Source organism: Aspergillus pseudodeflectus, assembly GCF_044049435.1.
Source record: "Aspergillus pseudodeflectus strain CBS 756.74 chromosome Unknown BJX68scaffold_16, whole genome shotgun sequence".
NCBI classification, from domain to species: Eukaryota; Fungi; Ascomycota; class Eurotiomycetes; order Eurotiales; family Aspergillaceae; genus Aspergillus; species Aspergillus pseudodeflectus.
Genome location: NW_027263792.1, coordinates 100,295 through 127,221, shown reverse-complemented (window position 1 = coordinate 127,221; position 26,927 = coordinate 100,295). Strand labels below are relative to the sequence as shown.

Here is a 26,927-nt window from a genome sequence, read left to right as displayed (position 1 = left end):
CATTGAAAGGGTTTGCTTGAGGTGCTGCTCGGCGAACGGTGGCAGACCCGATGGCATTGGACTCGATTGGTTGCACAAAGAGTGGGAGGAATGAGCAGTGCAGACGGCGGATTGGCCAGACGAGACGAGCCCAAACTGTGAGAATGCAAGTGCATCACCTCGAATGCGTGTTGCCGACTGCTCATTCGTGGACTGTGCTTGTTTCGAAGCGCCCGGATCGGGAGCTAAAGTGCAGAGGAGGGGAGATCAGGAGCTGGGCGCTTAAAGCCCGCCGCTGAGTGGCTGGCCGAGATTATCTTGATCTTGACATTTGGAATCATCTTAAACTTGATATTGCTGAACCTTTTTGAATAAGGAACTGAACTTCAATAATCCTGGGCTCGGCATCTCTTGAACCGGCGCAACCTGACCGCCTGCATGAAGAAATCACCGTAAGCGCTGCAAATCTCCACTCGACTACTGAACTTTCCGAGCTTATCACCATCAAGCACAGTCGCATTGCAGCATCACCATGCAGCTCCCTCCAACCGCCTAATCCATCCCACCATTCCTGCACTACACATCTCCCCTTCCTCCTGTCCTCCTTCTCGCGCCTGTTTTCCTGAAGTCTAAAAGTACCTCCCCACAAGTGGCGCCACAACATGCCCCACACCTCTCGTCGCAAAAAACACCCCTCACAACAGCATAAGCGTCTCGAGATCACAGACTCCTCAGGCTGGACGCACGTCACAACATCCGGCAACGCGCGCCGTCTCAATAATCGCCGAGACCACAACCCTAATCAAGACTCTATCTCCGAGCCACAGCAGCAACAGCAGAAGGAAGTCGAACCACCTCTCTCCCCCGCGGAAGCTCCGCCATCCGTGACGCTCTCGCACCTCCAGCGCCAATTGAACGAGTCGCGTCGGCGATGGGAAAGCTCGGCGACTTGGGCGAGTGCTCAGGGCGCGCTGCGGCGCGCATTGCCTTTGACCGGTTCCCGTGGTGAAGGCGAGGACGTTTCAATCGTCTGCGTTGGCCTTGGGAGTCCCAGTGGGTTTTTGCGTGGAGGATGGGTGGATCGGAGGTCTGTGTCTATGTATCAGCTTGCGGCGCTGGCGAGTGCCATGGAACTGTTTGGTCGGTGGTCCCTCCCTCTAGATTTATTACTCCTCCGGGCGAAATTGCTGACGCGCCGTTTGAATCCAGAGAACCAAACCCCAAGCCGCCTTGTTAAAGTCTACGCACAAGACCCCGTCTTCAACGACCACGATCGCGACCTCCTCGAGTCGCTCAATATAACTGTCCTCGAGCACCCGGGTGCCTTTGATAAGGTCTCGTCGCGAACACTTCTGTTCTGTCCTGGTGCAGAGCGGAGACATCTCGAGCTTCTACTTGCGCATGATCCGGCGATTGTGTTCGGGGGCCCGCTTGAGGACATAGACTCAGGTATCGTGACAGGGTTCATTCGCGCGAGGGAATCGGTGCAGCTTCCACTGTTCGAGGAACAGGAGCATGCGTTTTGGAGGATGCGGGTTTACTATACTCCTAGTGAACGAGGATGAGCCAAACTCTGGGTTCTGGGATTACAATCACCTACAACGCTTCTAGCGAAATTGAGGAGCCACACGCTATTTATTTAGAGGATGTGGGTTTCGGCCGATGGATTTATCCACCACAGAGGCTCGGTGAGCTATATACAAAGCGTCGGGCAAAGCACAGGTAATCCAACTCGCCACAAGAGACAGCCATGGCCATGTCAGGCGAATGGAAGTAAAGCAAAGCAAACACAGCCGGAGGGGCCCGCCAGCGAATAAATTACAATCCAAGCCAGCATAAAAAAGAGAATATGCCAAGACCATAAAGTGGAGGGCGATGGCTAAAAGAAACGTGCTCGTCAAACATGTGTACGTCGAGAATCATGTATACAAAGAGAACTCCAATGGATATTCGTGAGAAGAGGTCAAAGTAGAGAGAGAAGGGGATGGAAGAGGGCGGAGAGATTTTGTGAAAGCCAGGCTATGCTGCCGTTTGGCCGTCGCAGTCAGGGATTTTGATTCCGGGCTTTAGGTTGCGGCCTGGGTCCATGAGGCCCCATTTGTCTTCCCATTGCATCTTGCCTTCGTTGTACCGTGCTTTCCACGGTTCGTCGAATGCCTCGAACCTGGATGTCTGTTAGAGAAATATTGTTCGGCAGTGGGCAGTAGAAAAATGGCATACCAGAAATAATCTGTCCCGTTCTTCAAAGCCTGGCACACCCAGTCGGCCATGAAGATATTCATATTTTCAACACTAGCCACAGCGCCAGATGTCTCATCAGGACAATTGGCGCCCTGTCCGCAATCGTTTCCACCACCAGAGGGCCACCCCACTTCGGCGATGATGTTCCCTTTGTTCGTGCCCTTGGTCAACGGCGCATTGTGGTTATTCCAGAAACTCCAGGTCCAAGCTGCAGCGTCTTCGACCTCCACGCCTCCAAAGAAGGGGTGGACGTTCGACATGACGACGTCGGTGGCAGCCGTCAGCGTTGAGTCCCAGTTGTCGCCAAGATCCGAGGTCGCAACCTTGATGTTGATGTCGTGGTCCTCAAAGTGCTGGCGCACCTCGCGCATGTAGCGTGTGATGTTCTGCCGGGCGTGCTCTTTGGTGTCGCCTGCGCGGTAGAGCGCCTCGTTTCCGATGATGGCGCCCTTGAAGACGGAGTGGTCTTTTCTGTTGTCGAGGATATCGTAGAGCTGCGAGAGCTGGCGGTCGTTGGTCGTCAGGTTGGTGTCAATCCAGACGCCGAGCCAGAGTTTCATGTCTGTCAGCTCGAGTCGGTCAATGGCGTGGAGAACCATTTCGGTCTGGTTGCAGTCCGTTCCGTACAACCGGACAGTGTTTGTGAGCTGCGAGAGAACGGCCATGTCCCGAGTAACGTTGTTCTGAGACGGTGGCCATTTGTCACACTCCGGATGCTGCACGCCCCAGGGCGTGTAGTCAATTCCGGGGAACACCTTGTGTAACCCTTCCATGCTCATTAAAGCCTTGATCTCGTCGGAATTCTTATCGAGGTCACCATTTGACTGTTGGTCGTCTTCGGCGGAATCGGTCGACGACGAAGATCCTGAACTGCTTTCTGAGCTGCCGTTGCTACGGTTGCCAATTGTGCCGCCCACAGCGCCGCCAACGATGGCTCCTACCACGATGATGGCCAGAATGATTCCAATGATCCATCCACGTTTCCGACTGCCGCCGGAAGGCCTGGGCTTAGCATACGAACCTCCCTTCTCAATCGCCCCAATACCTCCTCCCGCGCCGGGAACGGGGCCGTAGGAAACATCAGCCGCCTTTTTGGCACCAAAGAACCCACCGAGTATACCCCCGGCCGCGCCTCCAGCGCCTGCAGCAGCAGCGTCATTGTTCCTCGATGGACCGGAAGTGAATCCGTCATCACCATCATCAAGGATATCATCTGGGTTGATCGGGTAATCGTGGGCACTGTATGCGGAATTTCGCTGATACGGCCCTCCGCTCGTGGACGCAGGACCACCCTGGTAAGCAGTCGGCTCGAAGAAACTCCGCTGGGAAGCATTCGGCGGCGTCCAATTTCCGACAGGCGCCGCAGCAGCCCCTAGCGCGGCATTCGAACCGAAGGTTTCCTGGGAACGCAGGCCCTCCGAGCTTCCACCAGGCCCGACACTCGGCGGCGCGGGCACGTATGGGTTGTCCGCGCCAGTTGTATGATAGCCACGTTCTGCGGGGATATAGCCGCCCGGTGCGTCTGTTAAAGCGTCAACGCCACTCTGACGGTCATGGGTGTTGGCAACGCCAAGGGCGATACCACTAATACCGCCGCCTACGGCCGCTGGCCCTAAGTTATCCATCCCCGGTGTCGCTGTTGAGGAAGTGCGCATCGACTGCGTGTGCGCGAGCCCCGGTCGCCAGTCTTGGCCGTTTTCCGGTACTGAGGTGAGACCTCGCTCGCCTTGAAGCCGGCCGCCGTATCCGGCCATTCGGTGTTGGGAGGAAATCGGCGGGATGTCACTGTATTGGTCACCCATGAGGTGTCCTTCTGCGCCGTCTCCGTTGTGGTTGTAGGGCCCGTTGGCACCGCTCATTTTTGCCGTATCACGACCAGCGGTCGTGCTGTGTCGTCCCTAATCGTTCGTTTGTGCTATAACCTTGTCTCAAAACTCCGGAATGCCGAGACCTGACTGATAAATCTCGGTCGGAAGCGCACTGTTTCATGAGAAAAGCGTTGCGTTCGGGGCAAAGATTGATACTGTCGACAGACCAAACGAAGGAATATCGAAAGCAAAAGCGAAGGCAACAAATGCGATGCTCGCGAAATTAATCTGGCACGAATAATGAGACTGGGCCCATGGAACAGCTGAAACGTCAGGGAAAGTGGAAAACCTACCCGACAAAGCTCGAACCACGGCTCTGAAGAAGTGGAACGGCGAGAACGAGGGCGATTGAAAGTTTTTGTCGAGTCTGGAACAGGAACAGGGGAAGGAAGGCTGACACGGACGCAGAAATATAGCGGCTGAGACGTAATTTCGAATAATAAGCTGATAGTATATTGAAACGCTAAAATGAGGAAACGAAGGCAAGGGTATAACAAGCACTAACAACAACCACGGACACCGGGTGAGGGGAAGAGGATGGGCCGCGGGTCTCGAGAGCGAGAAGCAGACGAGGACGAGGGAGATGGGGGATGAAGGAAGATGAAGAGTGAAGAGAGAAACCAAGTTAGCCAGCGATTACTGCATGCGGGCTTGGAGAATTCAGACGCCGACGACAAGACAACATGATCTCCAGCCGGAAGAAAAGCAGTCTTACTCTTGTTGAGGGTTGGAGGTGGAGGAGATGTGGAGGCTGTGTCCAGGACAACCACTGCAACGAGCCAGTACGGACCCTGTAAGACCCTCGAGAATCAGGGCCACAGACCCTTTATTTTACGGTATCCCGGGGTTCCGCAGTAATACCACTAAAAATAACCCATCATGGCAACCATTGACTTTGAGTGCCAGGCCAACTTCGGAAGAGACACCCGGACGGATGCAGCCAAACGTGGAGGGCGAATTCATCAGTAAGACATGCTTGGAAAATCGAATGGAATTTATTTGTCCGCTTCGTGGACCAGAGCTGAGGAGACGTTCTCTTTTCATTCTGGCATGTGACGGTTCCGGCAGGATTCTGAGACAACCACCTATCGCTTCTAGAAGCTTGACTTCGCCCCTTGAATCAACACGAACATCTAATCTAACTATACAAAAGGAGGCTGACAATGTCTCAAAGTTCGGAATTCTGCTTTCACATGATCTACTGCTGTCTCAGTCAAATTCATCTGGGCAGCTCATTGCAACAGCTGCTTCTATTATTCAGATTGGTTCGTCTCAAGAGATCTTAAAATAAAAGTCGTCAAGAATGAGGCCGCTGAGAGCCAGGTAAAGTCAGTGCTGTATAGTCAAGGTAAAAGTAAAAAAAAAAAAAAAAGATAGCACTATCTAGCGGCGCCAAGTCAACTCGTCGCGATCAGGCAGTCAGTAGCTACACAAAGTGCCAGCAAGAAGGGAATCTTAGTCAATACCTCGGCTGCCCTGCGCCCGCAGGGTATATAGTAACCCATCGTCCACGAATACAAGGAAAACTAACAACAGCTACAACTAGGACCTCCTCTTAAACATGGCAAGAATCTCAAATCATAGTCATAACTCATAAGTGGTGTCAATATCCCTTTTTGGTCTCGTTCTCCGTTGCCCAACCCCAGATCGGGTAATCATCACAAATCATCATATAAAATCATCAAAAAACGTCACGAAATCCGTCCAGTACCCGAATATCCGGACACCGAGAACAGAGTTCTGGCTTCAGTTACTCATCACGTTTGCAGCCGCGCGGCATTCTCCTGCTGTGTCTATTTATCATACATACCGACCATCATCGTGACTGAGCTTCTTGGGCAAGTAAGATGGGGAAGAGAAGCGAAGGGAAGAGTCATCGTAATGTAGACGCGATGATTAAGAAGAGAGCACAAGAAAGAGCTCGAAAAGGTTGTCGACGGGCGGTTGTGAATTAGGGCTCGACTTCCTCCGCTTCATGCTGTGATGCAGAAACAGCCAGTGTGACTCCAGCTTCACGACTCGCGGAAGCTGTTCGTCTTATATGCTCAAGGAACTTGCGCTTCCCTGCGCGGGTCTCAAAATGAGGAGGGATTGACGCTGGATCCTGGCCAGCGGCTAGCATGGTGCTGCGCATCTTGTTCCGGTATGCATCGACTATTCAACAAGTCATTAGTTACTGTATGAATTACAATGTCCTCGACATGGGATAAGTGACGGCGCGCAGGCTAAGCGAAGACTTGCATGTCGTTTGTAGAGCGCGGGGCTTATGCAAAGCAGGGAAAAGAAAGGTTCACTCACGAGAGCGTTGCAAGAAGAGCATTCGGCCGGCGAAGACTCTGCTTTGACTCCAGCTCATTCGGTAACCCAAATCATTCAACAGTACCTCCTTTCTGTGCCGACGCCTGGAGACTTTAGGAACGGCTATTTCGCTGTCGTCATCAGCTTGCGGCGCGGGAACCATTATCCTCCCCACGGTTGCGGCTTCATCGTCCTCGTCGCCGTCATTGGTCTCAATATCATCCTTGATGTACCTGTTTCCGGGGAGCGGTGGACCCCGAGGGCTCTTCATTTGCACCGGGAAGTAGGTGCGGGGATACACCGAGTTAGACATGCGGTACGAATCGGGGATCTCATTCATGTCGACCTGGTCCAGCATCACCTTGACACGAACGCGACATCCTCTCTGCGTATCATCGACCAGGATGAACTTGCGACGCTTGCCTTCCGGTAGTGTACCAAAGAGATCATCCTTGCTGGGATCATGCTCGTCATCATCCTCCACCTCTTCCACGCGGTTCGAAGTTGCAACAGCGGGGTGTCGTCCGAACGAAGCGATTCCGCTATCCCGGATAAGAGGCGGAATAGAAGGGCCTCGGTGGCCGACGGTATCTGCAGGAAGGGGGAACGCGGGATAGCCACGGAAAACCTGTGCTGTGCGAATGTCCGTAGGCGAATGTCCAGCAGGGATTGGCGCGGGTGGGAGTGGGCGGTTGTTACCACTCGCGTACTCTGCAGGCCCTATATTATACAAAGAAGGCAATAATTCAGAATTAGCCTACACGGAACTGCATGAGGCGCGTCATGATAGAGGACGTGCAAGGGAGGTATGCATCCATAATAACATAGCGAACAGCAAGTCGGCAGATAGGGGAACGGAGGTAGAAGATCAGGTCAACAGCAAGTCAAAAAAAGAAAACTTTAAACAAGAAGGGAAACGAAACGTGAAACTTCGAAGCCAGGAGTAAAAGTACAGGTCCGAACTCCGTCCTTTGAAGATCGCAGGAATAATACATTCACATGGGTATTGCAGGACCAATAGAAAGGTCAGGAAAAGGGCAAATAAGAAAGAAAAAGGAAGACAAGCTCATAAAACATTGCCAGCGTAAGTTGTTCATGCTGGGTCAACAAAATGTGCATGTTATAGATGACGGAACATACCGCTAACTTCCTCGTGTGCCGGACTTCCGTCAGGTTGAGCATGGTGATGATGGAGCTGCGGTGGTCCCATAGCTGCTAACGGGCCAAGGCCGGGTCGTGATCCGGTTGGATTGAGGCCAGACGGCGAGATTCCAGGGGCCACCGGAGTGGTAGGAGCCATATGAGGAGGTGGTGGAGCTGGAATGCCCTGTCGTCTATTAATCTTGGCCATTCGCCTTACGCGCCGGCTTCGAAGTCGTGGATCCTGATTGCTATTTCTCCAGCTGTCGACAGCTCGTTGGATTAGACCCCGCTTCCCTCGCAATGCAGGGTTGAGATCCGCCAGTGCCCAGCCAACAGCATTGCACTCTGTTTCATAGACCAGACGATTTCCTCTATACTGATCCTTGCTGCAACAAGCTCGGGGATATACGCAGTTTTCCGTTTTGAATTCCTGGCTCAGGTTATCCACATTGACGGACTCAACATCGCACCGAATTGTGTACTCCATCTTCACGCGATCACGAGAATACTCAAAGGCAATCCACTGAACTCCGTTACTGTCTTGTCGCACAACCAGTGGAGTTGTCGCTGGGATAGGACCGGGGGCCGCGCTTGAACTTGCCCCAAGATTAGGACTTTGATGGCTAGTGTTGTTCGCTGAAAGAGGTGCGGCAGAGTGTGGTGGGTTCAAGAGTGCCCTCTGGGGAGGAGTAGGTTGTTGTACTGTGGCGCTTGTTGGACTGGTGAGACTAGTAGGCGGAGGTTGAGAAGACTGGTGGGGTAACTGAGAGGTGCTGGTCTGATGCGGCATCATCATCGACTGGGATGTGAGAGGGTGTTGCTGAGAGGAAGGGTGAGATCCATAGGGTGAAGGCTGAACGGGGTTAATGGCAGACAGAGCCTGTTGATAGCCATATATTGTGGATGTCATTTGGGGTGACTGTGTATACAAGCTTCTATTATGCTGTTCATGGGTTTGAGAAGCCACTGATGCAGGTGAGCTTGATTGCGGGGTATGGTAGATTGGGGGGTAGGGTCGATGCATTTGCGTTGTCGCCATGATTTCTTGAGGACCTAGAGCATGATTAGACGCAAAGTCGCAGAGCCCAAAAGTAACCGCCTATGGATGTGGATGGAAGTCTTAGGGCATCGGGATGAAGCAACCAATCTAGTATAAGGATTTGTTGCCCCGTAAGACAAATGCACTCACCGCTTGATGGATATTGGCCAGGCGTGCTCGCCGTAGTGTAAGCTGGATGAGGTGTATAATAGGTTTGCTCTTGAGCTTGTGGGCCGTATGGGTGTTGGTGATGATGCAGGACCCCGTTGCCTAATGGATGGGGACCATATGACCCAGGAGAGAGGTTCGTGGTAGGTTGGTGTGGCGACTCGGGTTGCTTTGGTTTTTGCGCAAGGCTTGCTGGGCCAGGATGCTGTAGATGCGGGTGCTGAGGGCCTTGGTGTCCAGAGATAGAGTGTTGTCGCAACTGAAATTGAGGATACAAGTCAGCTTCGTTTCATGTGTTAATCTAGTAGTCAAATCCGGATGGCGGGAAAACTGCATAATCCACTGCAGCCACATGATAGTGAATGGAAGCGAATCCCTCGGAACAAAATGACGGGCGGCGGGCAGATATGGAGGGTGCAATAGGATTTCCAGGACAGTCCTCTAGCCATTTTTCTTTTCCTGGTCGAATATATCGAAGGCACCCTCGGATTGGAGAGCGACGAGAACTCGGAAGGGACAAGCTGGCTGGGCTTCACATCTCCTAGGACAAGAGCTTCCCTAGTGCCCACGACTGCAGTTCTTGTAGGGAAAGAATCAGTCACACCAGGTGTGACCAAAGCGTGACAACCTCCCACTGTAACAATGACAGCCCCAGATAATGTTCTGTGGCCTCCTAGGTCGCACACATCCTGTTTCGGGAAAACATTCAAGTGCAAAATCTGCGGATCGCGTTCCCTGTTGGCTAGAAACTCGCACAAGACGGTCTTTGAGAATCCGACAAGTATTCGACCCAAATGGATAAGGTCTTGCAAAGTCCCTAGATGTGGAGAACGGGTACTTGGAGCCTCAATTTGAATGGAGACTGACGCATCAGCACGTTGAGGGTCTAGTCGATCGCACCGGAAGGTTAAAGAACACATGGAGCACCACCGCATGTTTGTCGTATCGCATCAAATTCTCGCCCGAAGATGGTCGCTGTTGCGCTTATATACGTCCCAGGAGCAGAAAGCTCTGTTGGCCGTCTAGGTTCTCCTGGTACCCATCCATGTGCACCGAACCAGGATGTCCTTGGATGGAGTCGAAAAAGAGAAAGACATGGCTAAGGAACAAAAGAAAACAAAACCTTACAGGGTTGTCAACAGGCTCGTCCTTGTATCTTGTTGTGGCTGGATGAGCAAGGTCATTCGGGACAATGCCAGTCATGACTGACCTCCGGGGTCTGGTCTCGAGAAACACTCGTTGATTAAAAGTCGGCTCCGCGTCTCATCTCAAGGTGTCTGTGATCTGGCAAGCTTTAGAAAAAGTTGGGGGCAATTGTGTTGGTCAATGAGCACGGTGGTTCTGGGAAGGAAGGTCACAGCAAAGACAAAGTTGGAGGAAGAGAAGCTTTGGGGCGGTAGAGAGCAACGGTAGTGGTCCGGCGAGCTGTGGCCCTGGACTGGGGGAGGGGAACTGGAAGATGGATGGGCCTTGTTAAACGGTGCGCTGCGAGTGTGTGGAGGGTCCAGGGTCGTTATTTAGCTGCGCTGGAGACCCGTTCCGGAGCAAGCACTCGCTGAAGGCCCAGGCGACTAGCCCACATCAGGAATAGGGAGAACGAGTGCACGGAGAGAAAGTCGAGAGCATGAGGGAAATAAAATTCCAAAAAAATAAATAAAGAAAGAAAGTAATAATCAAAATGCACTAAAGAGGGAAATAATGGCACTGCAATGAAGGGCAGGACAAAGTCCAGAAGGGATACACTGAGTGGTGGGGATATCAAGATGAGCTTGTTACTAGCGGGAAGGTGGTGTAATATTGACCAGGATAAATGCAGGACGCAGGAGAAAAGGCGCGAATGTGACAGCAGAAAGGATGAGACGAAGACAAGAATCGACTCGACCCCGGTCAAAGCTCAGCTGGCTAGAGCCGGTAGCAGATTAGATGGCCAGGGTTATGGATGATTTGCAGCATGCATTGACAGTGCGTAAAAAAATAACACGAGAAATGCTGAAGAAACTGAAGAATCATGGACCAACCTGAAAAGCGAGTAGGGGAATTTTGCTCGGAGAAAATGTCACAATGCAGACAGTGACAGTTGAGCCAGAACACACTGCAGGCGCGCGTGCAGCAATGACGCTGGGGATCTGATTGATAATGAATGTGGAGGAAGCTCGATCGATGGAATGGAGACTCGGGTCAATTCAAGAGGGATAACCCACGAATACGACGATAATAATTTGGAGAAGGGGAAATGGATGTCAAAATCAAAAACAGTCAAGACAAAGAACCGGAGCCGCGAGTGATCTTAAGTGAGAGTGAGAAAGCTGGGGTACTTCTTGGTAAGTGGGCTGTCTTGCATCGAGGTGAGAGCGTGGGTTGAAGAGATATCAGAGTACAGGGTCGTGACGGACGGGCAGTTAAAAGGCGACTCGCTCGATGGATAGAGTACTGAAGGAATCAACAACTTCATGCGAAGTGGATTGGATGTACTGTCGGCAGTCAAGTCGAGTATGGTGCTGATATCATCAACATTGCTGCTTCTTCGAATCAGAGGCGCTCGCCAAATAATTTGAATAATAATACAGGATAATATGCGCTGTGTCAGAGAGGATGCAGCTAGGTAACTAACTCCTACTGAGAGCTCCGTCCGCCTCGGATAGCAGGTGCGCCTAAGAGAGACTCAGTGGCCATAAGAGAAACCAAGAGTCTGTGGCAGATGTGGTTGGTCAGTCTCAGGATGTTGTTGTGTGCAAGCTGCCCAGGTGCTTGCTTGTCTGCGCTCTTCAGATTGGACGCTTTTGTCACTGAATCTTTGAGGCTGTTGCGAAACCCAGTGTCTGGCTGATTATTGTCATCGTATGAACAAAAATCTCCCCATTGGCATCGCCAGGTTCAGGGATCCACCCACATTCGCTTTAGGTTCTCGAAAGAAAGAGGGGATGGCGTGGACGGTCTGGAAGAATGAAGATTGGCGCCGGGAGGATTAGGCACTCCAGAGTCCACGCTAAATGTCTGTGTGGATAGTCCTGGATTTTTCCTTTTTCAAACCATAGCTCGTGTTTATCTTTGCATCGGCGAAACGGGCCTTTCTAGGGTTGGATCTGGCAGCAGGTACCGTCCACTAGTTTGTTTCACGCACACGAGCTCAAGCAGGAAGCGACGGCCCTGGTCGCCGAGGATGGGCCGTCGCCCAAAGGAAGAATAAGAGCGAGCCGAAACACTGTTGTTGATCAGCAACAAGAATGATCTCCTTCACTAAAAAGCCAGGCCAATGAGACAGACTGGTCTGCCCGCCACTGCTGACTGCAAGCGACACTTCTCTGAAGCATGGTGCAGAGAGGGAGGCTGTTTCTCGGTGAGAAGAGCGATTCACCTGTCCATGTGTTGGTGGTCGTAATATTTCCTGTAACTGGTGTGTTACCAAATGGCTCGCGCGATCTGTTTCTTTTGGTTTTCCTTTTTCCCCCTCCTGCTTCACCTCGAGATGCTATTCTGTCTTTGCTCCGTTGTTAGCGCAAAGTCAAATATAATAAGACTCAGGTCAAGACTAACGAGACTGACCTCGATCTTGTTACATTCCGGTAAGAGGGACAACCACCAGGCGATCTGACTTGCTGCCGTCAGCCTTGTTCCCACCTGCTGGGCAGACACCGACCCCACTCCTCCCGAAGCCCCCATCGAATCAGTGGAAGCGATCAGACGGTCAAAAAACTCGCCCCATCGAGTTCCAGGTCCCTCGGAGCAACAATTGGTGAAAATGAGATGGTCACGGTTATCCCTCCTTGGCCGCATCTTGAATCAACTCGAAACACTCTAACGTCTGTCGACGAGAGTGTTCATCGTTCTTCTGGAAGCGAAAGAAACAACAAGAAGAAGCTCGGACTGAGGGAAGTAGAGAGAAAGGACAGAGATGGACGAGGGAAAAAAGCGAAGGCTCTCGGAACGGAACATTCGCGGTGTAACCCTGGACTGTTATCACAAAATGACGGTCTCAGCCCCATCTGCTGCTTCCCGATATAGAGCCCTTCGATGCGCTTTCCTTCCTCGTACACCGTCATCATCAATTGCCTGCGCACCAACACAAGACACTCGAGTTGAGTCGTTGAGTATCAAGTTTCAACCATGGCTCGGGCAGTTCGGTACCACGAATGGGCTGACGGCCGGGCGTTTACTTTCCGTGTCAGCAGGAGACAGCCTGTCAGAAGTCATCGTCGGCCCCACAGAATCTTCCTCTCAATCAGGGCTCAAGAAGCCAAGGCCTAATTTTTAGCGCCTCTTGGCAACCAAGACTCGAATCTCGAAAAGCAAAAATGGTTGTTTTCTGGTCGAGGCTTCAGCCTTCGAGCCTTCTGCCAGACTGCCACCTGCTTCCAAGACACAACAATAATGGCGGACTAGCGATAAGATTCCCCCAGCCACACTGCGACTGATGCAGACCGCGATCTGAAGGTGCCCGCGTGCATTCGTCCATGTGAAACGGGACTGGTTTTCTGAGACTGTATTCGAGGAATCCCGTGTCCAGTTAAGAGCCCGCGTTAGTGGCGAAGAGCCTCGATCTCTGAAAGCCAAGGGTTTACATAACCGCCCACCTCAGTCATTAGTTATTGACAGGCACGCTTGTACAACCTGAAGCTGCGTTGAGCTCTCAGAGTTACAGATATTGCTAAGCTCTGGTTGGATGTTCTCGGTCATCATCAAGCGAAGAGGGGTTGAGGTAACCTCACCCCATCGTCAGTTATTCACACAGGTGTACCCTATCTCCGGCTCGACTGGCAAGCCTTCGACCCTTCAACGGCTGCGAGGTAGAATGCCTCTTGTCCATGATCGCTCGTCAGCCGGTATGCTGTAGTATTGATTTTCGGTGAAGACTTGCAGCCACTCCTCCGACTGATTCAGCTTGAATTCGAATTGAGACCTGAGAGCTCTTCCAGAAAAGGCTAGCGGAGGCGTCGTCATCAACATTCGAGCCTTTGACATCAGTCCCTCGATTTTCAGCTAGCTGTTTCTGGCGCCTGGCGAGGAAGCCCTCCGGACTCGGGGCTTTGAGCTGGGTCACGAGTGAGTCTGTGAGCAATCTGGCTTCCAGTCCTCCATCCAACTTCTGTTATGATCTGATGCAGGGAGCGTGGCGTTCCGCACCCCCGGCCGCTTGCCGGAGGCCGCCCATGGAGGGAATTGTTTCCATATCAGTTCCTCGATGGCAGTGCGCTCGAGATTCTGTACGGAGTATTCAGCGAGGGGTTATCGGACACTCTTAAACAATATCGCAGCGCGATCAGAGATTAACAGCTCTCTATACACCAGTCTGAGCATGACCAGTCAAACATCCCCGACGCTTGGCCAGTTTACTCAAGTCTTGTTTATGCTCTCCATCTCATTCAACTTTCACGCGGAGATAATCTGCCCGTGGGCTCAAAATGGTGAATGGGGGACAAGCCACAGAAACTCGTCAGAACAAGGATGATACCTGTAGAGCCAACTGCCCACGCAATTGACAGTTCCGGTAGCCTCTGTTAAGAACGCTCTGATTTGACCAAATGCTGCCACATGAACTTGCAGAAACTCTACTCTCCAATCGCTTCGAGTCACGACACTCGACTAGGAGAATTTCCAATCTCATGGCACTCCGTACACTTCCTGTGTGCATCTGCATCCCTGCTCTGACTCTGAGAGCTCTGTGTTTCGCTCCTGTACATCAGCCACCGCTAAAAGAACGGCGGGGAGGCTACGCTTTGGATCCGAGGCCTAAGTCCACCACGGCACCACCCCTGGGCAGATCATCCACAAATCCTCATTTTCAAACAAGGTGACAACGGCACCTGTCCGCGAAACGGAAGGAAACGGAGAATCAGTCCTGAAGCCACCCAGCTCACCAGGGCAAAAGCTGACTAGTTTCTCGTCTCAAGAGGGAAAGGAAGGAGAATGTTTCGGCCTTCGTACCTCCGACACCTGTCCGAACTTCCCATGGCTTTTCGAGCCTTCGTACTTTTTAACTTTTCTCTACTGACACTAACGTGTTTCAGGAGAGATCAGCGGCTGGGGGTGTCATGCACATCAATTGCTAAGTTGCCGAGACCCGTTCACGAAGCAATCGTCTGAGACGCAAACCTGTCCACTCTGTGCACTGAAATCAAATCCTCGAAGCAACGATCTGGCTCCCGAGTCCCAAAGCGTTGCGCTGGGTCAACATGGGTTCTGTCAGATCGCCCGTCACGCATGCACCCTATCTAAGCGTTCAACTGCAAGTTTCCATACTCTCTGCCGCGCCGATGCCTTCTTTACCGGTTTTAAAGGCAGTTCTATCTTGTATGGTAAAGCGATCATGTCGGGAGACAGTGTCCGCTCCGCCGTGATCAATAATACTTCACCACTCGTTCCCACGATCATCATAATATGTCCGATTAATGCTAGAGAATATACCTGCCAAGTCAAAGACCACCCCATACCGCTTTGGGAATATCGAGCAATCGGGAGCCAGTGAGCTTGCACTGTTCACGTCTCTCGATGTGCGATCCTTTATGCCCCGCAGATGGCTCCACTTCTGCGACTCGAAAAGCGTCATAATGATCCTGCCAGCTTCCATCGTTCAAACTTTCGGAGGTTTAGAGGCAGAACAAAAGATAAGCGGAACGAACCGATATCTTGCGAGCATCCGCAACTTGTCCGTGATCGCTTCTTCGAAGTTATTGACACGGTGTTATTCTGGTCCTCAATATCCGAGCTTAACGGTTTGACAGTACCCCTCGTAATGACACTGTGGGTCCAGGTTTTTGATACTCAGTAGACTCCATCGAGGACTCGAGTCCGTTCTCCTTATCCAACGGAGGACAAGGAATCTACTCCGTCTGCGGGAAAAACCGCACCCGCAGCGCCCAATCGGCACCTCTCAATCAAAAGTTCAAAACACACCCTCCCTCTGCATCGATGTATCCTCGGCATCTGACAGGGAATGATGGAGTCCAGCTTTGGGACAAGTTGCAACCGAAAATCTTGATCTCCTTGGCCTCTTGGCACGAGCGCGACCAGAGAGCCCAGGGCCATCACTCGCCCCGGTCGAGATTCCTTTACAGTTGTCTTGACGGAGGCCTGCTCTCAGTAGTGTTTGGCCGAAGACTTTCCCTTCCACTTCTGCCGAAGTTTCAGCGATGCCGAGCGCAAAACAGAAGCCCGTAAAGTTGCGCTTGGACAAGTTGCACAATAATTGTCATCCGTTGTTTCCATCCATTCGCATCTCAAATAACCAGAGAATGACCTCAGGAGCCAAAGAAAATTGCTTCGAACTATCGCTTGTTTGCCAAAAGCATTGCGCCAAATTGACCAAGCAGTCACTCCGCTGCTGTCTTTCGGAAAAGCTCATCTCACTTTTCAGCCAAGTCTGCCTTCTCCAGAGCCTCGGTCTAGTTTTGCAATTGTCACTACGTACCGTCCTCGCCTAAGGAATCCCCGTGGGTCGTCCCACGCCCACAAATCTAGGCTTGTCTGATTTGCATTGCTCAAAATAGTAACCTCGTTCTATTATTGCTGCTGTTCCGCAAGAGAATGATATGAGCTAATCCTGTCCACAAGTTGAAAAGCAATCTCGTCATTAAGGCGCGGTAAAAGACAAAAGATGAACAGCCTAAAGACCGAAGTCACACTCGAAAGCAGGCACATTGTAAAACGCTGAGAGGAACAGAGTCTCCGCACTGGGCCTCGGCATGAACGGACCAGATCGAGGGAGTACTTTGTCCGGAGTCTGGGTACGAGACTGACATGGGCCCAAAGAGCCGCTTTTTACATACGGGGGTGGACACTATTGGGAACGATCTGCTAGGCGGGCCATGTTCCATGGCTCAGCTTGGGGTTGTTAAACTTGTTATCGGATCCTCGGCCAGACAACAATATCATCCTACACGAGATCCTCTGCAACGTTCGCGAAATCGCCACGAGATTTGCCGAGTAACCAGAAAATGCTGTTAGTGTTGGAATCTCACGGCGTTTCGTATTCAGAGCTTCCCCTATGAAGTGCTCCATTTCCTAACGGGTTCCACGGAAGAGGCGCAAAGCTAAGGATGATGGTGATGGAGCCTCCCCGTTATTCGTACGTTACCGGTATTGCTCCTATACGATACAGGCTGGAACCAGCCGAGAAACGGGGGAGTAATGAAATAACGACTCCGTGTCAGTCAGATTTTAGCCTGAGAACATGTGATCTGAGCCCAAGTGTTCGCAATAATAATGCGCACCCTTCGCAACTCTGGCAGCGGGAATTTGGAAGGCAACCAGGAGTGCGGCCCCACCACCCGGAACACTGTGGGAATACTGGGCTAGCAGTGGAATATACTCCGTCTTTGTTAGGCATCGGAACCTGCTTTTCTTTGTCAAAATGCTCGATGGAGAACAAAGTTTGGTACAGATTGGACCGGAAGGATCAACAGAGACATTTCTGGTTACCGCCAACCAATTTAGCCTCACTCCGACTTGCAAGGATTATGGATGGATAAGCAGGTTAAGTGCGGGCGGAAGAATCATCTCACTGATCTCAGTCAAATCCGATCAAGCCATGTCATCTCTTAAGGCTAGGTGCTGATGGTGGCTAAATCGCCGCGCACTGACCCTGATAGTAAGTCCTTTCGACGGGTGATTATCGGCTCTGGGAAAGGTGGAAACTGGGCTGGAAAAAACAAAGACGGATGGGTCCCTTCGCTTCTCCGTGCGACTGCCACCCGAGGGCCTAGGTCCTATTCTCCTTATTATCCATGAAACTCAAGAAGAGTGGTCATCGGCAGCTAGCGGGGGAGGCGAGAACCAAGGTTAGCAGGACGAAGGTTCAGAGTTCATTTCCGAGCCGAGTCTTCACCTCCGCACAATGAAGCGATGGAGGCGGCGTTGATATCGTTCTGTTTGCGTTTGCTGAGCGAAGCGGAGACGGGCAAAGGATTGCCGGTCTCTGTGGAGGAAATCAGTTCCGAGGGAGATGAAACGAAGCAGCAAGGTAAGGTTTTTTGACTTATTTCGCAGACGATCTTTTGGCAAGAATCTTCATCCTTCGCGGCAGGAAAAAAACCCCTCAGCAATATGACCTTTCAGAAGCTTCGCGGCGACTTTTCTCCTTGCGATGCAGGAGCGTTGAAGAGGAAAGGCTGCGTACCAACGGTACTGTAATTACCCTTCGCGAGCTTCAGCAGCGACTCAGACTCAAAGACTCGAGCTGGTTCGTGTACTTTTGAGACTACCGAGAAGCCGACCAAAAAAACCACAGCTGGCACAGCACCATCCAGACTCTTCGTTTGCTGCTGAAGACTCACCGTTGCTCTTGAAGGCCAGGCTGTGATTGGGGGAACATCAGCTTAGCTCGCTTGACAGTTCGTCATCGGGAGACTCAACCGGCTCACCACGCGCGAATGCCCGAAGTACCGTTTCTGAGGCCCTGAGACACTTTACTTGGTACCTGCTTGCGCGAGCCAGAAGAATTATTATTAATGAAAAAAAAAGAGGAATAATCCCTTTGTTGCCGACCACGGCAGTTGCGCTCCCCTCACACTGCGCATGTGAATCCTGTCCGTGATCCCATCCATCACGATCTCATATCCGTCGAGTCCCACGTTGACAGGTGGCCTAAAAAGTAAACATACTGGCAGAAAAAAAGAACATCCATCGATTTTGAACTGCGTCCTGTCCAGTGACCGCTGCGGACCAGTATCTGACAGACGAACAGAATCAAGGGATCCATGCACACTGACCGTCCCCCCTAATGCACGTCTTCCCGCTGATTCCCTGCTCCTCTGCGCTTGATTATCGATGACTTTTAGTTGGGTTAGCGCCAGGCCATTTCTTAGTGCCATCATTTCGGTTATGCATGGCTACAGAAAGGGGATTCTTCGAGGAAGCTCGATGAGCGTTGAGGAGTGGATGAGAGAGGTTGAAGGAGTTGAAGGAGGGTAGACTACGACTTGCGGTAGTACCTGCACCATACCTAGTGAGTACTCCGTACCATTAACGCAGGAGAACTATGAGTCTCCGGCGCCCTGCGGCAAATGAGCGCGCATCTGGCAAGCCGTGGAGGGCTTCCAACTAGTACTCTTAAAGGAGTCCTGTACAGCCTCCTCAGCAACGGCACTCACACGCGGGCCTCTTCCTTCTCGGAATACAAACACAGCAAAGTCTCGTTCCGCGAGGTCCTCGCCTAAGGACAAAGTCCATCATCCGATTCTCGCCTTCCTTCTCTTGTGCCCAACCCCCGAAGCAAATCGCTCCAAGCACGGCCGAGCCGCCGCAAAAGGAAAATATATCGACGCAAACAAACATTACCTCCTAGTTATCACTCGCTATACTCCGTAGCTCTCTCAGCACGGAGTACACAACGGCACATCTTAGGTTCCGTGGCCCAACTTGGTCCGAGGCCCTGCTATCCTAGGTTTTCGGATCCCCTACCCCGGGGTGGTAGATAGAGGTATTAACACTCTACACCGGGAAAATATATATACGTAACTACTACGTAACTCGCAAATGCGCGTGCGCACGACAACCCCCCCTTCTGCTATGATCCTCACCCCGAACCATTGTCTTGTAAACCACGCGTGTGGCTGACAACCAAGAAGCCCGAGGGGGTGCGAGGTGCTCTTTCCTACCCCCTCTTCATCCTCCCCCCGCTCCCCTCAGTAAGAGGGCGCAAGTAGGTGTCCGTATATGAGTACGCGCGGGTCAGGCGTACCATATCAAAAACACCTAACAAATAACGCACAGAGTAAAATCAGGCTGAAAGTGAGCAAGTTTACTACTCTGTATCTCCTACCCAATCCCACAGAATACTCAGTGCAGCGCACCAGAGCGCGAAATGGGAATGTAGTACGAATGACATGAGTGAGCGAGTGAGTGTGAGTGTCAGTCATGTCAGCATACCTACCTACCTCCGCGCCAACGTCCAGTCGTAGGGAAGGATGGCTTGATCGCTGGTTGGCTGCTTGCTGAGTAGGTAGCAAATGAGTCAAGACCATAGCAGGCAGGTCGGTATCGGTCTGCCGAAAAAGAAACAAGGAAAGCGATTCTTTGCGATGCGAGGATAAGCGGTCTTGCATCGGTCTTGGTCTTGGTCTTCCATGTTGGTCATGGGATGTGCTAGTGGGTGTTTGTTGGGCTGTGTGTAACCTGGGCTGCTACTACCTTCCTTTTTGCTATGGGCCCCATGGTTGGTGCCGATAAGTTGGAGTGCGCGATGTGAGTCTTGGAGTTAAGGGGGTCACGGGGGATGCTGTTCCTTCTCTCGATATACATTTGTTGTGGATGTGCCTTCTATCAAATTGGATGTGTTGTGCCGGAGTGACGCTGTGGTATCTACACATGGAAGATTGTGGTGTGGTGGACATATGCTTGATTGCTCTAAGTACTATACGCTAATAAATCTTCCAAATAGCAAACAATGTCCCAATATGTCTAAGTTATCCAGATCGTCATTAAGCATGATTGACCACTATGCTGGCCGTGCGTTCTCAGTCCTTGTGCCTGAATTCCTCTGGGCTGATTTCGACCCACTTGGCCCTTCAATTGCAAGCGGTGCATCGTCATCTTCATCCTCGTCGTCGCTCGAGAAGTCATCTATCGCGTACCCACGACGCCGGCTTTCTTCTCGCCGTCGGCGGCGTTGGCTGACGTAGTCTCGATATCTAGAGTCTAGTTGCTGTTAGTATGTAGAGCACAGTGAATGGCGACGCAAACGTACCTCGAATTTCCTGTGTTTTGACGGCGTAGGCCTGGATCTCCTCCTTGCTTAGCACCCGCAAGACTATCACATATTCCGGTCGTTCCTCGAAGCGCTCTTGACCCGCCTGTAGTGCAGCCGGATTCACAAGCCGCCGGTCGATCTTTGTCCAGCGTGCCCCTGGGGGGATCCCTTTCTTATGTGCATCCTTGAGTGGTGCGACGCCCTCGCGGACAGGGTTCGGCTCTTCGGGGAATTTGTCGCGTGGGGGCTTCAGAATCCCCTTGGGCGGAGCGTCGTTTTCCTTGGGCGGCGAGGATTCAGCTTTCTTCTGGTTATCCTGCTTCTTCTCCTTCGCAGACGGATCGTGGTGGCGAGAACGCGAACGATGACGGTGCGGGTGGTCGTTCTCTTTCGAGCTGTCTGAACCGGGGATCCTGGGACGTACAGATGGCTCTCGCCGGTACTTTTTGAGGTCGTCATCCGATGTGTACCCATCAGAATCACTTTCCGCGCGCCGTCTGGACCGTCTTCTCGATCTGCTGTGATCACGAACTGTTAGGTCTCGGGACTTATGGCGACTTGAGCGAGATGTGAGGTCATAGTCCAGGTCATCCGAGTATCCACTGGCTAAGACAGCCGTTCCCAGGCCATTGCTGGACACAGAAGGCGCAGATAGCTTGGTGGAGGACTGCCTCGGTGTACGGCTATCCTGAAGCTCTCGGTCAAGCGTGTCCTTGTCAGGGCGCTTATGCTCGCGGTGAACGAGCCGAGTATCGTCGATATCGTCTCTGAACGAAGAATAACCTTCATCGGGATCCTGATGCAGGGTGACTGAACGTGGCGATGACCGTTGCCTAGGACTTGCCAAGTCAAGCTCGGTGTTGCCATAGCCGTGTGTAGATCGTCGCGTCTCGTCCCGGCTCATTTTCTCAAACCCTCTCCGAGCTGGAGGAGGCCCCAATGCTCGAGGCTCCTTTCTTCCGGTGAAATGGGGGTCATCGATCCCGGTTAGACTCAACGGGCGTTCTTTCCTGGCGCTTTGATGGTAGCGCAACTTTGCCGCGGCCTCTTTTTCAAACTGCTCGCGTGGATTGGTGTAGGAGTAGGCGTCAATGTCATCAATATCCTCGCCCTTCCGAATGCCTCCGGTTTGAGGGTATCGCCGTCTGTGGTCATACATCGGGTACGCACCATGGGGCGCTCGAGAAGTCGGAGCCCGCCCGGTATCACTGGAGTAGTCGAAGGATGAGGAGTGTCGGTGATGACGCCTGTGATGATGCTTAGATGACGCAGGCATGAGGTAGCCGTCCTGGTCTGTGAGAGGGCTGGGAGACCGGCCATAATCCGACAGTATCACCGGCGAGTGCCTCGAGACTGGAGAGCCAGTAGGTATGTCGAGTCTGCCGTGTGAATCTGTTGCGGACGTGGTACTGCTGCGTTGTCTGGGCCGGATGGCGTACTCGGTTCTCAATTTGGTAGGCTTCCCGTGGTCCCTGTATGTCTGCTTCGATACCGGGTGCGCTTCCAATCGCGGGGGAACTGCATATCGTGGATCGTACGAGGGGAGATACGGAACGTTGGAGCGATAGCCTGAGTACACATGGCGACCAGCGGTAGAGTCGTAGGGATCATAGGAGGAGCTAAGCTGCACCGTGCCCGTAGAGGCTCTCATAGGCTCAATCATATGTGAGCTCCCCGGGGACAAGGGCCGGTAGCGTGCAGCAGAGCCCATTGTCGAGTTTCTGCAGACGCAACCTGCCGTCGCGCAAGAGCTTTGAGCGTAGAAATGCGGCAAGGGCGAGATAAAGGGCTTCGGATGTTGGGGGAATTGGAGTCGATTTTCGCGTTAGGTAGATCTTATACGATGAAGAGCAAAAGAAGCTTTGAAAGCCCAAGAATTATTGGGAGAGAGAAGAATTGAAAAAGCAAATAAGGCTGGAGTGAGAAAAAGCAGCCCAAAGTCGAAGCCACCCAGATGTGGGGATCCGCAGTGTGGTGGAGTTATCCACCTGAGACAACGGGCAAAGAAAGACGCAGAATCCCCTTTGAAAGTCGGTAGATAGGGGTGAAAGGGGGCGGAAGTGGTATCGGGAGATCCAATGAGGAGATAAATGATGAGAGCGAAGACGAGGGCGATGATGATGGAGATGACGATGACTGAGAGCCTGGGGGATCAATAATGAGAAGAAGGCCCACAGGGCGGTGGTATCGCAGTGACGCAGCTGGCGAGGGAGCCCCTCCAATTGGGCCGACAGACACGCCAAATCAGATGACCGGCGAGGGGTCTCGCAACTGTATTTTGCCCCAGACAGCAACAAGTGCTCAGTGCTCACGGCTCGCAATATCCGAGGATGATTTCAAAGCAAGACAATTGCGGTCACAGTGGATTAGTATTCCGAGAATCAAAACACAAGATCCGTGGTTGACTCGCCGCTGGCCGTCTGGATCACGCCCTGTCCGTCCCAAAGTTCGCAGTTGCTGAACTCAATCGAATCATCCATTAATTCATCTTCCCCTCGCTGCACGCCCGAACCCCGACTCAGACTAACCCAGACTCTGAATCTCTGCAACCACTCGGATCGCCATCTTTCTGGGGATCATGGATCATGGGGCTTTCTTAGCCTCTATCCAATCGCCACCCGCCGCTGGTTCACCGACTTGACTGGTGGTGTCTCTGTGGAGCGGAAACGGCTTCTCAGTGGGCTTTGTCAGGACTTTTGGGCGTCATCTCTCACATGCACCACGTTGAGATCGCCATCGGAAGCTGCAGAGACGGCACTCCTGCGTTGATGCGGCTCAAATTAAGGACACAGACCGGTGGCTGCAAGTTTAATCGTATCGCTGCTTCGGACATAGTGGCAATTCGTTCATTCAACATTGCTGACTGCGAGGTGAGGACGATGCCTCACGTTTCTCGTGGGTCTTCGATCGGGCTTCCAGAATCAAGGCATCATCCGTCACTGATTTTGGCGCAAGGCGCCCACCACCCAAGCCTTGAAGAGCATCACTCGAAGCCCCAAAACAAAGGTCCCAAATCCGAGCTAGTCGTGACCTCGCTTACGTCATGGCGAGTTATTGTTCATCCATCAAGGTCCTTAGCTCTGAAAGATCATGGGATGTCATATCCATTCTATGCATCAAACGTTAAACCGGCCCGACGGGTTTGATTCTCACCTCTTTGTTTTGCGGATCAATGGGCTTGCTGGATCCCAGCATGAGCAGCTGGAGATGCTCAACCACAAGAAAGCCTGAACGAGGCTGATTACAGCCCCATCAGTTCTCCCTTCAGGGACCACGGTTGGCCATGATCTGTCCAGCACATCGCTTTACCCCAAGAACCTTCGGGTCATTACCTCGCCTTCGCGCAACCCGAATGCTTTGTCTAAAACCTGAGACCGTCAACGCGGACCTCTGTCCGCTGGGTCTGTTCAACAATTGTCTCTTGGATCCGCAAATTTCAAGGTGAAGAAAGTCGCTTATCCATGTTCTCGGTGCTAGTGAGTTCTCTTGTTTCGTCCTGTTCTCCGTGTTAGCCTTAGTACGCAGAAATCTGACAAGGCGCAGACTCATGAACAATATACTTCCATTATGGTATTCAGAGACGCTCTAATGTTGCAAACTCTCAGGATGATGCTGCGCTCTCTCCTGTTGTCGCCTTCAATGGGCTTCGACGGGGTGGGCGCTGTTGCACCCGCCTGCGACCCGGAGGGTAAAAGGACTCATATCGCCTTCAAAGAGATAACCGTTGACTCCGCCTCGCACCCTGTTGCGATCATTGCGATCAAACTGGTGGGGCTTGCTGCCTAGATGGATTGTATCGCGACCCTTTATTCAAGTTCAACCTTAGGCGCCTTATGACGACCCTGATTATGAACATACACACGCTTGCTCCAGCAGCCAATACCTTGTTACCGCTATGTACGATCCTTGCCCACCTCAACCCTTTACCTGGGTCCCATCTGAACGCCTGCTCGCGTTGGTGCTGCGGATTCAGGGAAACGAGGCTTCACCCTGTACGCATCGTGCCCCGAACTCGTCATATAAAGAGCCTTTGGTTGAGGAGAACTCTATTCTTCTTATCGTGGCGCTCAGGACCCTGTGACAACTATAAGATCGAACTGGGCCCGTCCTTATTTTAACATCGTCTATTCGGATATTTCAAGTCTACAGTCCATCTTCGAAGCCAACTTTCTTTCCCCTTGCATACTTTGTGATTTTTCGGTTGAGATCCGTCCAAAGGTGAGTCCATCGTGGACCTAACAGAGTCTTGCCCATGGGCTGTCGCTGACTTGTCTAGCAATAATGGCAACCATGACCACCAACAATACCACCGGACCGATCAACTCTTCCCAGATGACTACCCCTACCAACCAATCTCTAAGCAACCGTCACGACATGACTGGTTGGTGGTATTGCTGCCACTGTGAAAATCTTGTCAATCCTGCTCTGCTTGCAGAATGCTGCCCCGCCTGTGGGCATTTCAGGTGCGACCACTGCCGCCAAGTTTGATCGTGCTTCTGCCCTGCCTCTGCTGGCTTCGACCTTTTTCTCCGACAACTCTTTTTGACGGCTACCCTACTATAAACGAATATTCTGCCTTCGGCCTTTTGAATTCTGGGTCTCTTTTCTAACTCGGTTCATCTCGGTGCTTGCACTCTTTCGGTTTTTTTTTTTTTTTCTCCTGCTTCGTTTGTTTCTTTGAATATTGTTCCTCTATCTGTACAACATCATGATTTTCGGGCTTTTTGTGGGTTAGAATTTCGGGGGTTCGGACATGTTTCCATAGACCATTTGGTTTGACGAGCATCTTTGATAGAGCATCAGGGACGGCGTTTGTATATAGCGTGTCATGAGCAAGGCACTATGATTATCTACCGTCCAACAATGAAGCCATTACCCAATGTCTCCCCAACGCAGCCAAACCTAGACTAAGTGAATTAGACGAGGAAAATGAGCAAAACACTCCCGATAAACGATTCACAGGGCGAGGTAAGTTGCCCAGGCAAACTCAAGTGCCCTCTCTCCTCCATAATCGAGGCTAGATAGCCTACAAACAGCCACACATAGAGGCGCAGCAGTCAGCTTAGTATTAGGTCTGACACAAGTGACAGAGCGAGCCTTGAAATGCCCCTTCGAGGTCCACAATACCCCAGCGCGACCATTGGGGGCCGTTGGGATTGGCTTGTTTGGCGGACGAGCTTAAACTCTCGGGTTGTGGCTGACGAGCCTTGAAGGACCTGGTGATGAATTGCGGCGAGAAAATTCTTCCTGATTTCCAAGCGTGAGATATATGACATCGCGAAACTCAACAACGGATGGATTTCGCAACCCAAGGCATATCGGACATGAGTCCACGTAATTGTGGGCTCGTGGGGTTCGTGGGCTCATGAGCCCTCAGGGTCAACTCAAGGACATAGAGCAGGGACGGAATCGCCGCCATTGGGGGAAATATGGGGAGTTCAATAAGTCGGTGTGATTCCAGGAGGATGGTTCACCTGCCATTGGGAGATCAAAGGCAAGATGGGATGAATTGGTTGAACTTTACCGGGGTGACCGAAGGACTTCGGCGATGTCCTCAGGCTGTCGGGTCCATGTAGTCTGATTTAAGGTAAATTCTCGGAGCTGTCATACTATTATTTGGTGGCTGGAGGGTTCAGCCTTGCGGCCTAGAGGTGCCTGGGGAGCCTTGTTCGTGTCAAAGGGAGTTTGGAACATTAGATTTGTTGATTTGGATATTGATGAAGTTGCGGTGAAGAGGTGTTGTTTCATTTGTCATTGCTCAGATACCAAAGCCTCAATGCCAGAGTTGCTATTGCCATTGTTCCATGGTTGTTCAAAGTATGGGTTTGGGTTCGTGGTAAGTCTAATGCGCTACCATGATTTCCACAAAGGTTAGCTATGGTCAAGTAGCTTCTCATATGGAAATCTAATATCTTTTCCCTAAGCGCTGTGGTTAAGAGATGAATTATGGACAGGGATCCGTGTTATCTCCGAGGGTTGATCTTGAAGTTCCTTCTGACCTCAACGGATCTTTCTTCTGCATCGTCCCACGGCAATCTTGGAAGAATATGCATGGCTTTGACTCTCTGAAGCAGGAGAATGTCCCTGTCAATACACATATTGTTTGTCTAATTATCATGACTTCATGGATCCTCCTCCTCCTCTCTGCCATCTTCTTTATCTCCGAATGTCCGTTAGATGACAGATGAAGAGTTCACAAACCCAATTCATCATACTGGTACAGCTGCTAACTTGGTTTATCAACATGGTAGATAACTCCACTACGTTATAGTGCCCTCCTCGGTTCCTCTTGGCCAAGTACTCCCTCCTCCGAATGCCTTCCTCCATGTTCCCGAGATGATCATCTCGCTCTTGGTGCGAGGGATGCTATGCCTCGCCGAAAGACCGGGATACCGCCGATGCTCGCTAAGTTGACGGCCTTTGACGTTGAAGGAAAGGCAGGTGCTCATGACCATGGCAACAGCCGGGATGGTGGTGGACTTTTTATTGAAGGTGTTCCTGTCGGCGG

The 26,927-nt window shown here is 51.8% G+C and overlaps 8 protein-coding genes across 8 annotated transcripts; 3 read left to right on the top strand and 5 right to left on the bottom strand.

Annotated features, from left to right (window-relative positions):
• Positions 1–378: 378 nt before the first annotated feature.
• On the top strand, positions 379–2,220 carry BJX68DRAFT_234886 (SRR1 family protein). The gene is made up of 2 exons (XM_071039809.1): positions 379–1,119; positions 1,189–2,220. The coding sequence occupies exons 1-2, from the start codon at positions 642–644 to the stop codon at positions 1,542–1,544; spliced, it is 834 nt and encodes a 277-aa protein (XP_070900160.1). The 5' UTR covers positions 379–641; the 3' UTR covers positions 1,545–2,220.
• BJX68DRAFT_60365 (uncharacterized protein) lies at positions 1,578–1,943 on the bottom strand. Its single transcript, XM_071049478.1, has one exon. It carries the CDS (start codon positions 1,839–1,841, stop codon positions 1,611–1,613), a length of 231 nt encoding a protein of 76 aa, XP_070900161.1. The 5' UTR covers positions 1,842–1,943; the 3' UTR covers positions 1,578–1,610.
• Positions 1,772–4,487, bottom strand: bgt3 (putative cell wall glucanase). The gene is made up of 3 exons (XM_071049479.1): positions 4,382–4,487; positions 2,200–4,316; positions 1,772–2,143 (listed from the first exon to the last, which is right to left on the bottom strand). Exons 2-3 carry the CDS (start codon positions 4,077–4,079, stop codon positions 1,999–2,001), a joined length of 2,025 nt encoding a protein of 674 aa, XP_070900159.1. The 5' UTR covers positions 4,080–4,316; positions 4,382–4,487; the 3' UTR covers positions 1,772–1,998.
• Positions 4,488–6,039: 1,552 nt separating this feature from the next.
• BJX68DRAFT_254540 (uncharacterized protein) lies at positions 6,040–9,939 on the bottom strand (the record flags this gene model as incomplete). Its single annotated transcript, XM_071042899.1, has 5 exons — positions 6,040–6,242; positions 6,387–7,106; positions 7,527–8,582; positions 8,719–8,995; positions 9,865–9,939. 5 exons carry the CDS (start codon positions 9,937–9,939, stop codon positions 6,040–6,042), a joined length of 2,331 nt encoding a protein of 776 aa, XP_070900158.1.
• A 5,220-nt stretch (positions 9,940–15,159) lies between these two features.
• BJX68DRAFT_60130 (uncharacterized protein) lies at positions 15,160–16,088 on the top strand. The gene is made up of 2 exons (XM_071049476.1): positions 15,160–15,446; positions 15,503–16,088. Exons 1-2 carry the CDS (start codon positions 15,248–15,250, stop codon positions 15,889–15,891), a joined length of 588 nt encoding a protein of 195 aa, XP_070900157.1. The 5' UTR covers positions 15,160–15,247; the 3' UTR covers positions 15,892–16,088.
• A 3,122-nt stretch (positions 16,089–19,210) lies between these two features.
• BJX68DRAFT_60135 (uncharacterized protein) lies at positions 19,211–19,856 on the bottom strand. The gene has a single exon (XM_071049477.1). It carries the CDS (start codon positions 19,773–19,775, stop codon positions 19,416–19,418), a length of 360 nt encoding a protein of 119 aa, XP_070900156.1. The 5' UTR covers positions 19,776–19,856; the 3' UTR covers positions 19,211–19,415.
• A 311-nt stretch (positions 19,857–20,167) lies between these two features.
• On the bottom strand, positions 20,168–22,130 carry BJX68DRAFT_254539 (uncharacterized protein; the record flags this gene model as incomplete). Its single annotated transcript, XM_071042898.1, has 2 exons — positions 20,168–20,367; positions 20,417–22,130. The coding sequence occupies 2 exons, from the start codon at positions 22,128–22,130 to the stop codon at positions 20,168–20,170; spliced, it is 1,914 nt and encodes a 637-aa protein (XP_070900155.1).
• Positions 22,131–24,600: 2,470 nt separating this feature from the next.
• BJX68DRAFT_59924 (uncharacterized protein) lies at positions 24,601–24,966 on the top strand. Its single transcript, XM_071049475.1, has one exon. It carries the CDS (start codon positions 24,701–24,703, stop codon positions 24,905–24,907), a length of 207 nt encoding a protein of 68 aa, XP_070900154.1. The 5' UTR covers positions 24,601–24,700; the 3' UTR covers positions 24,908–24,966.
• Positions 24,967–26,927: the final 1,961 nt, after the last annotated feature.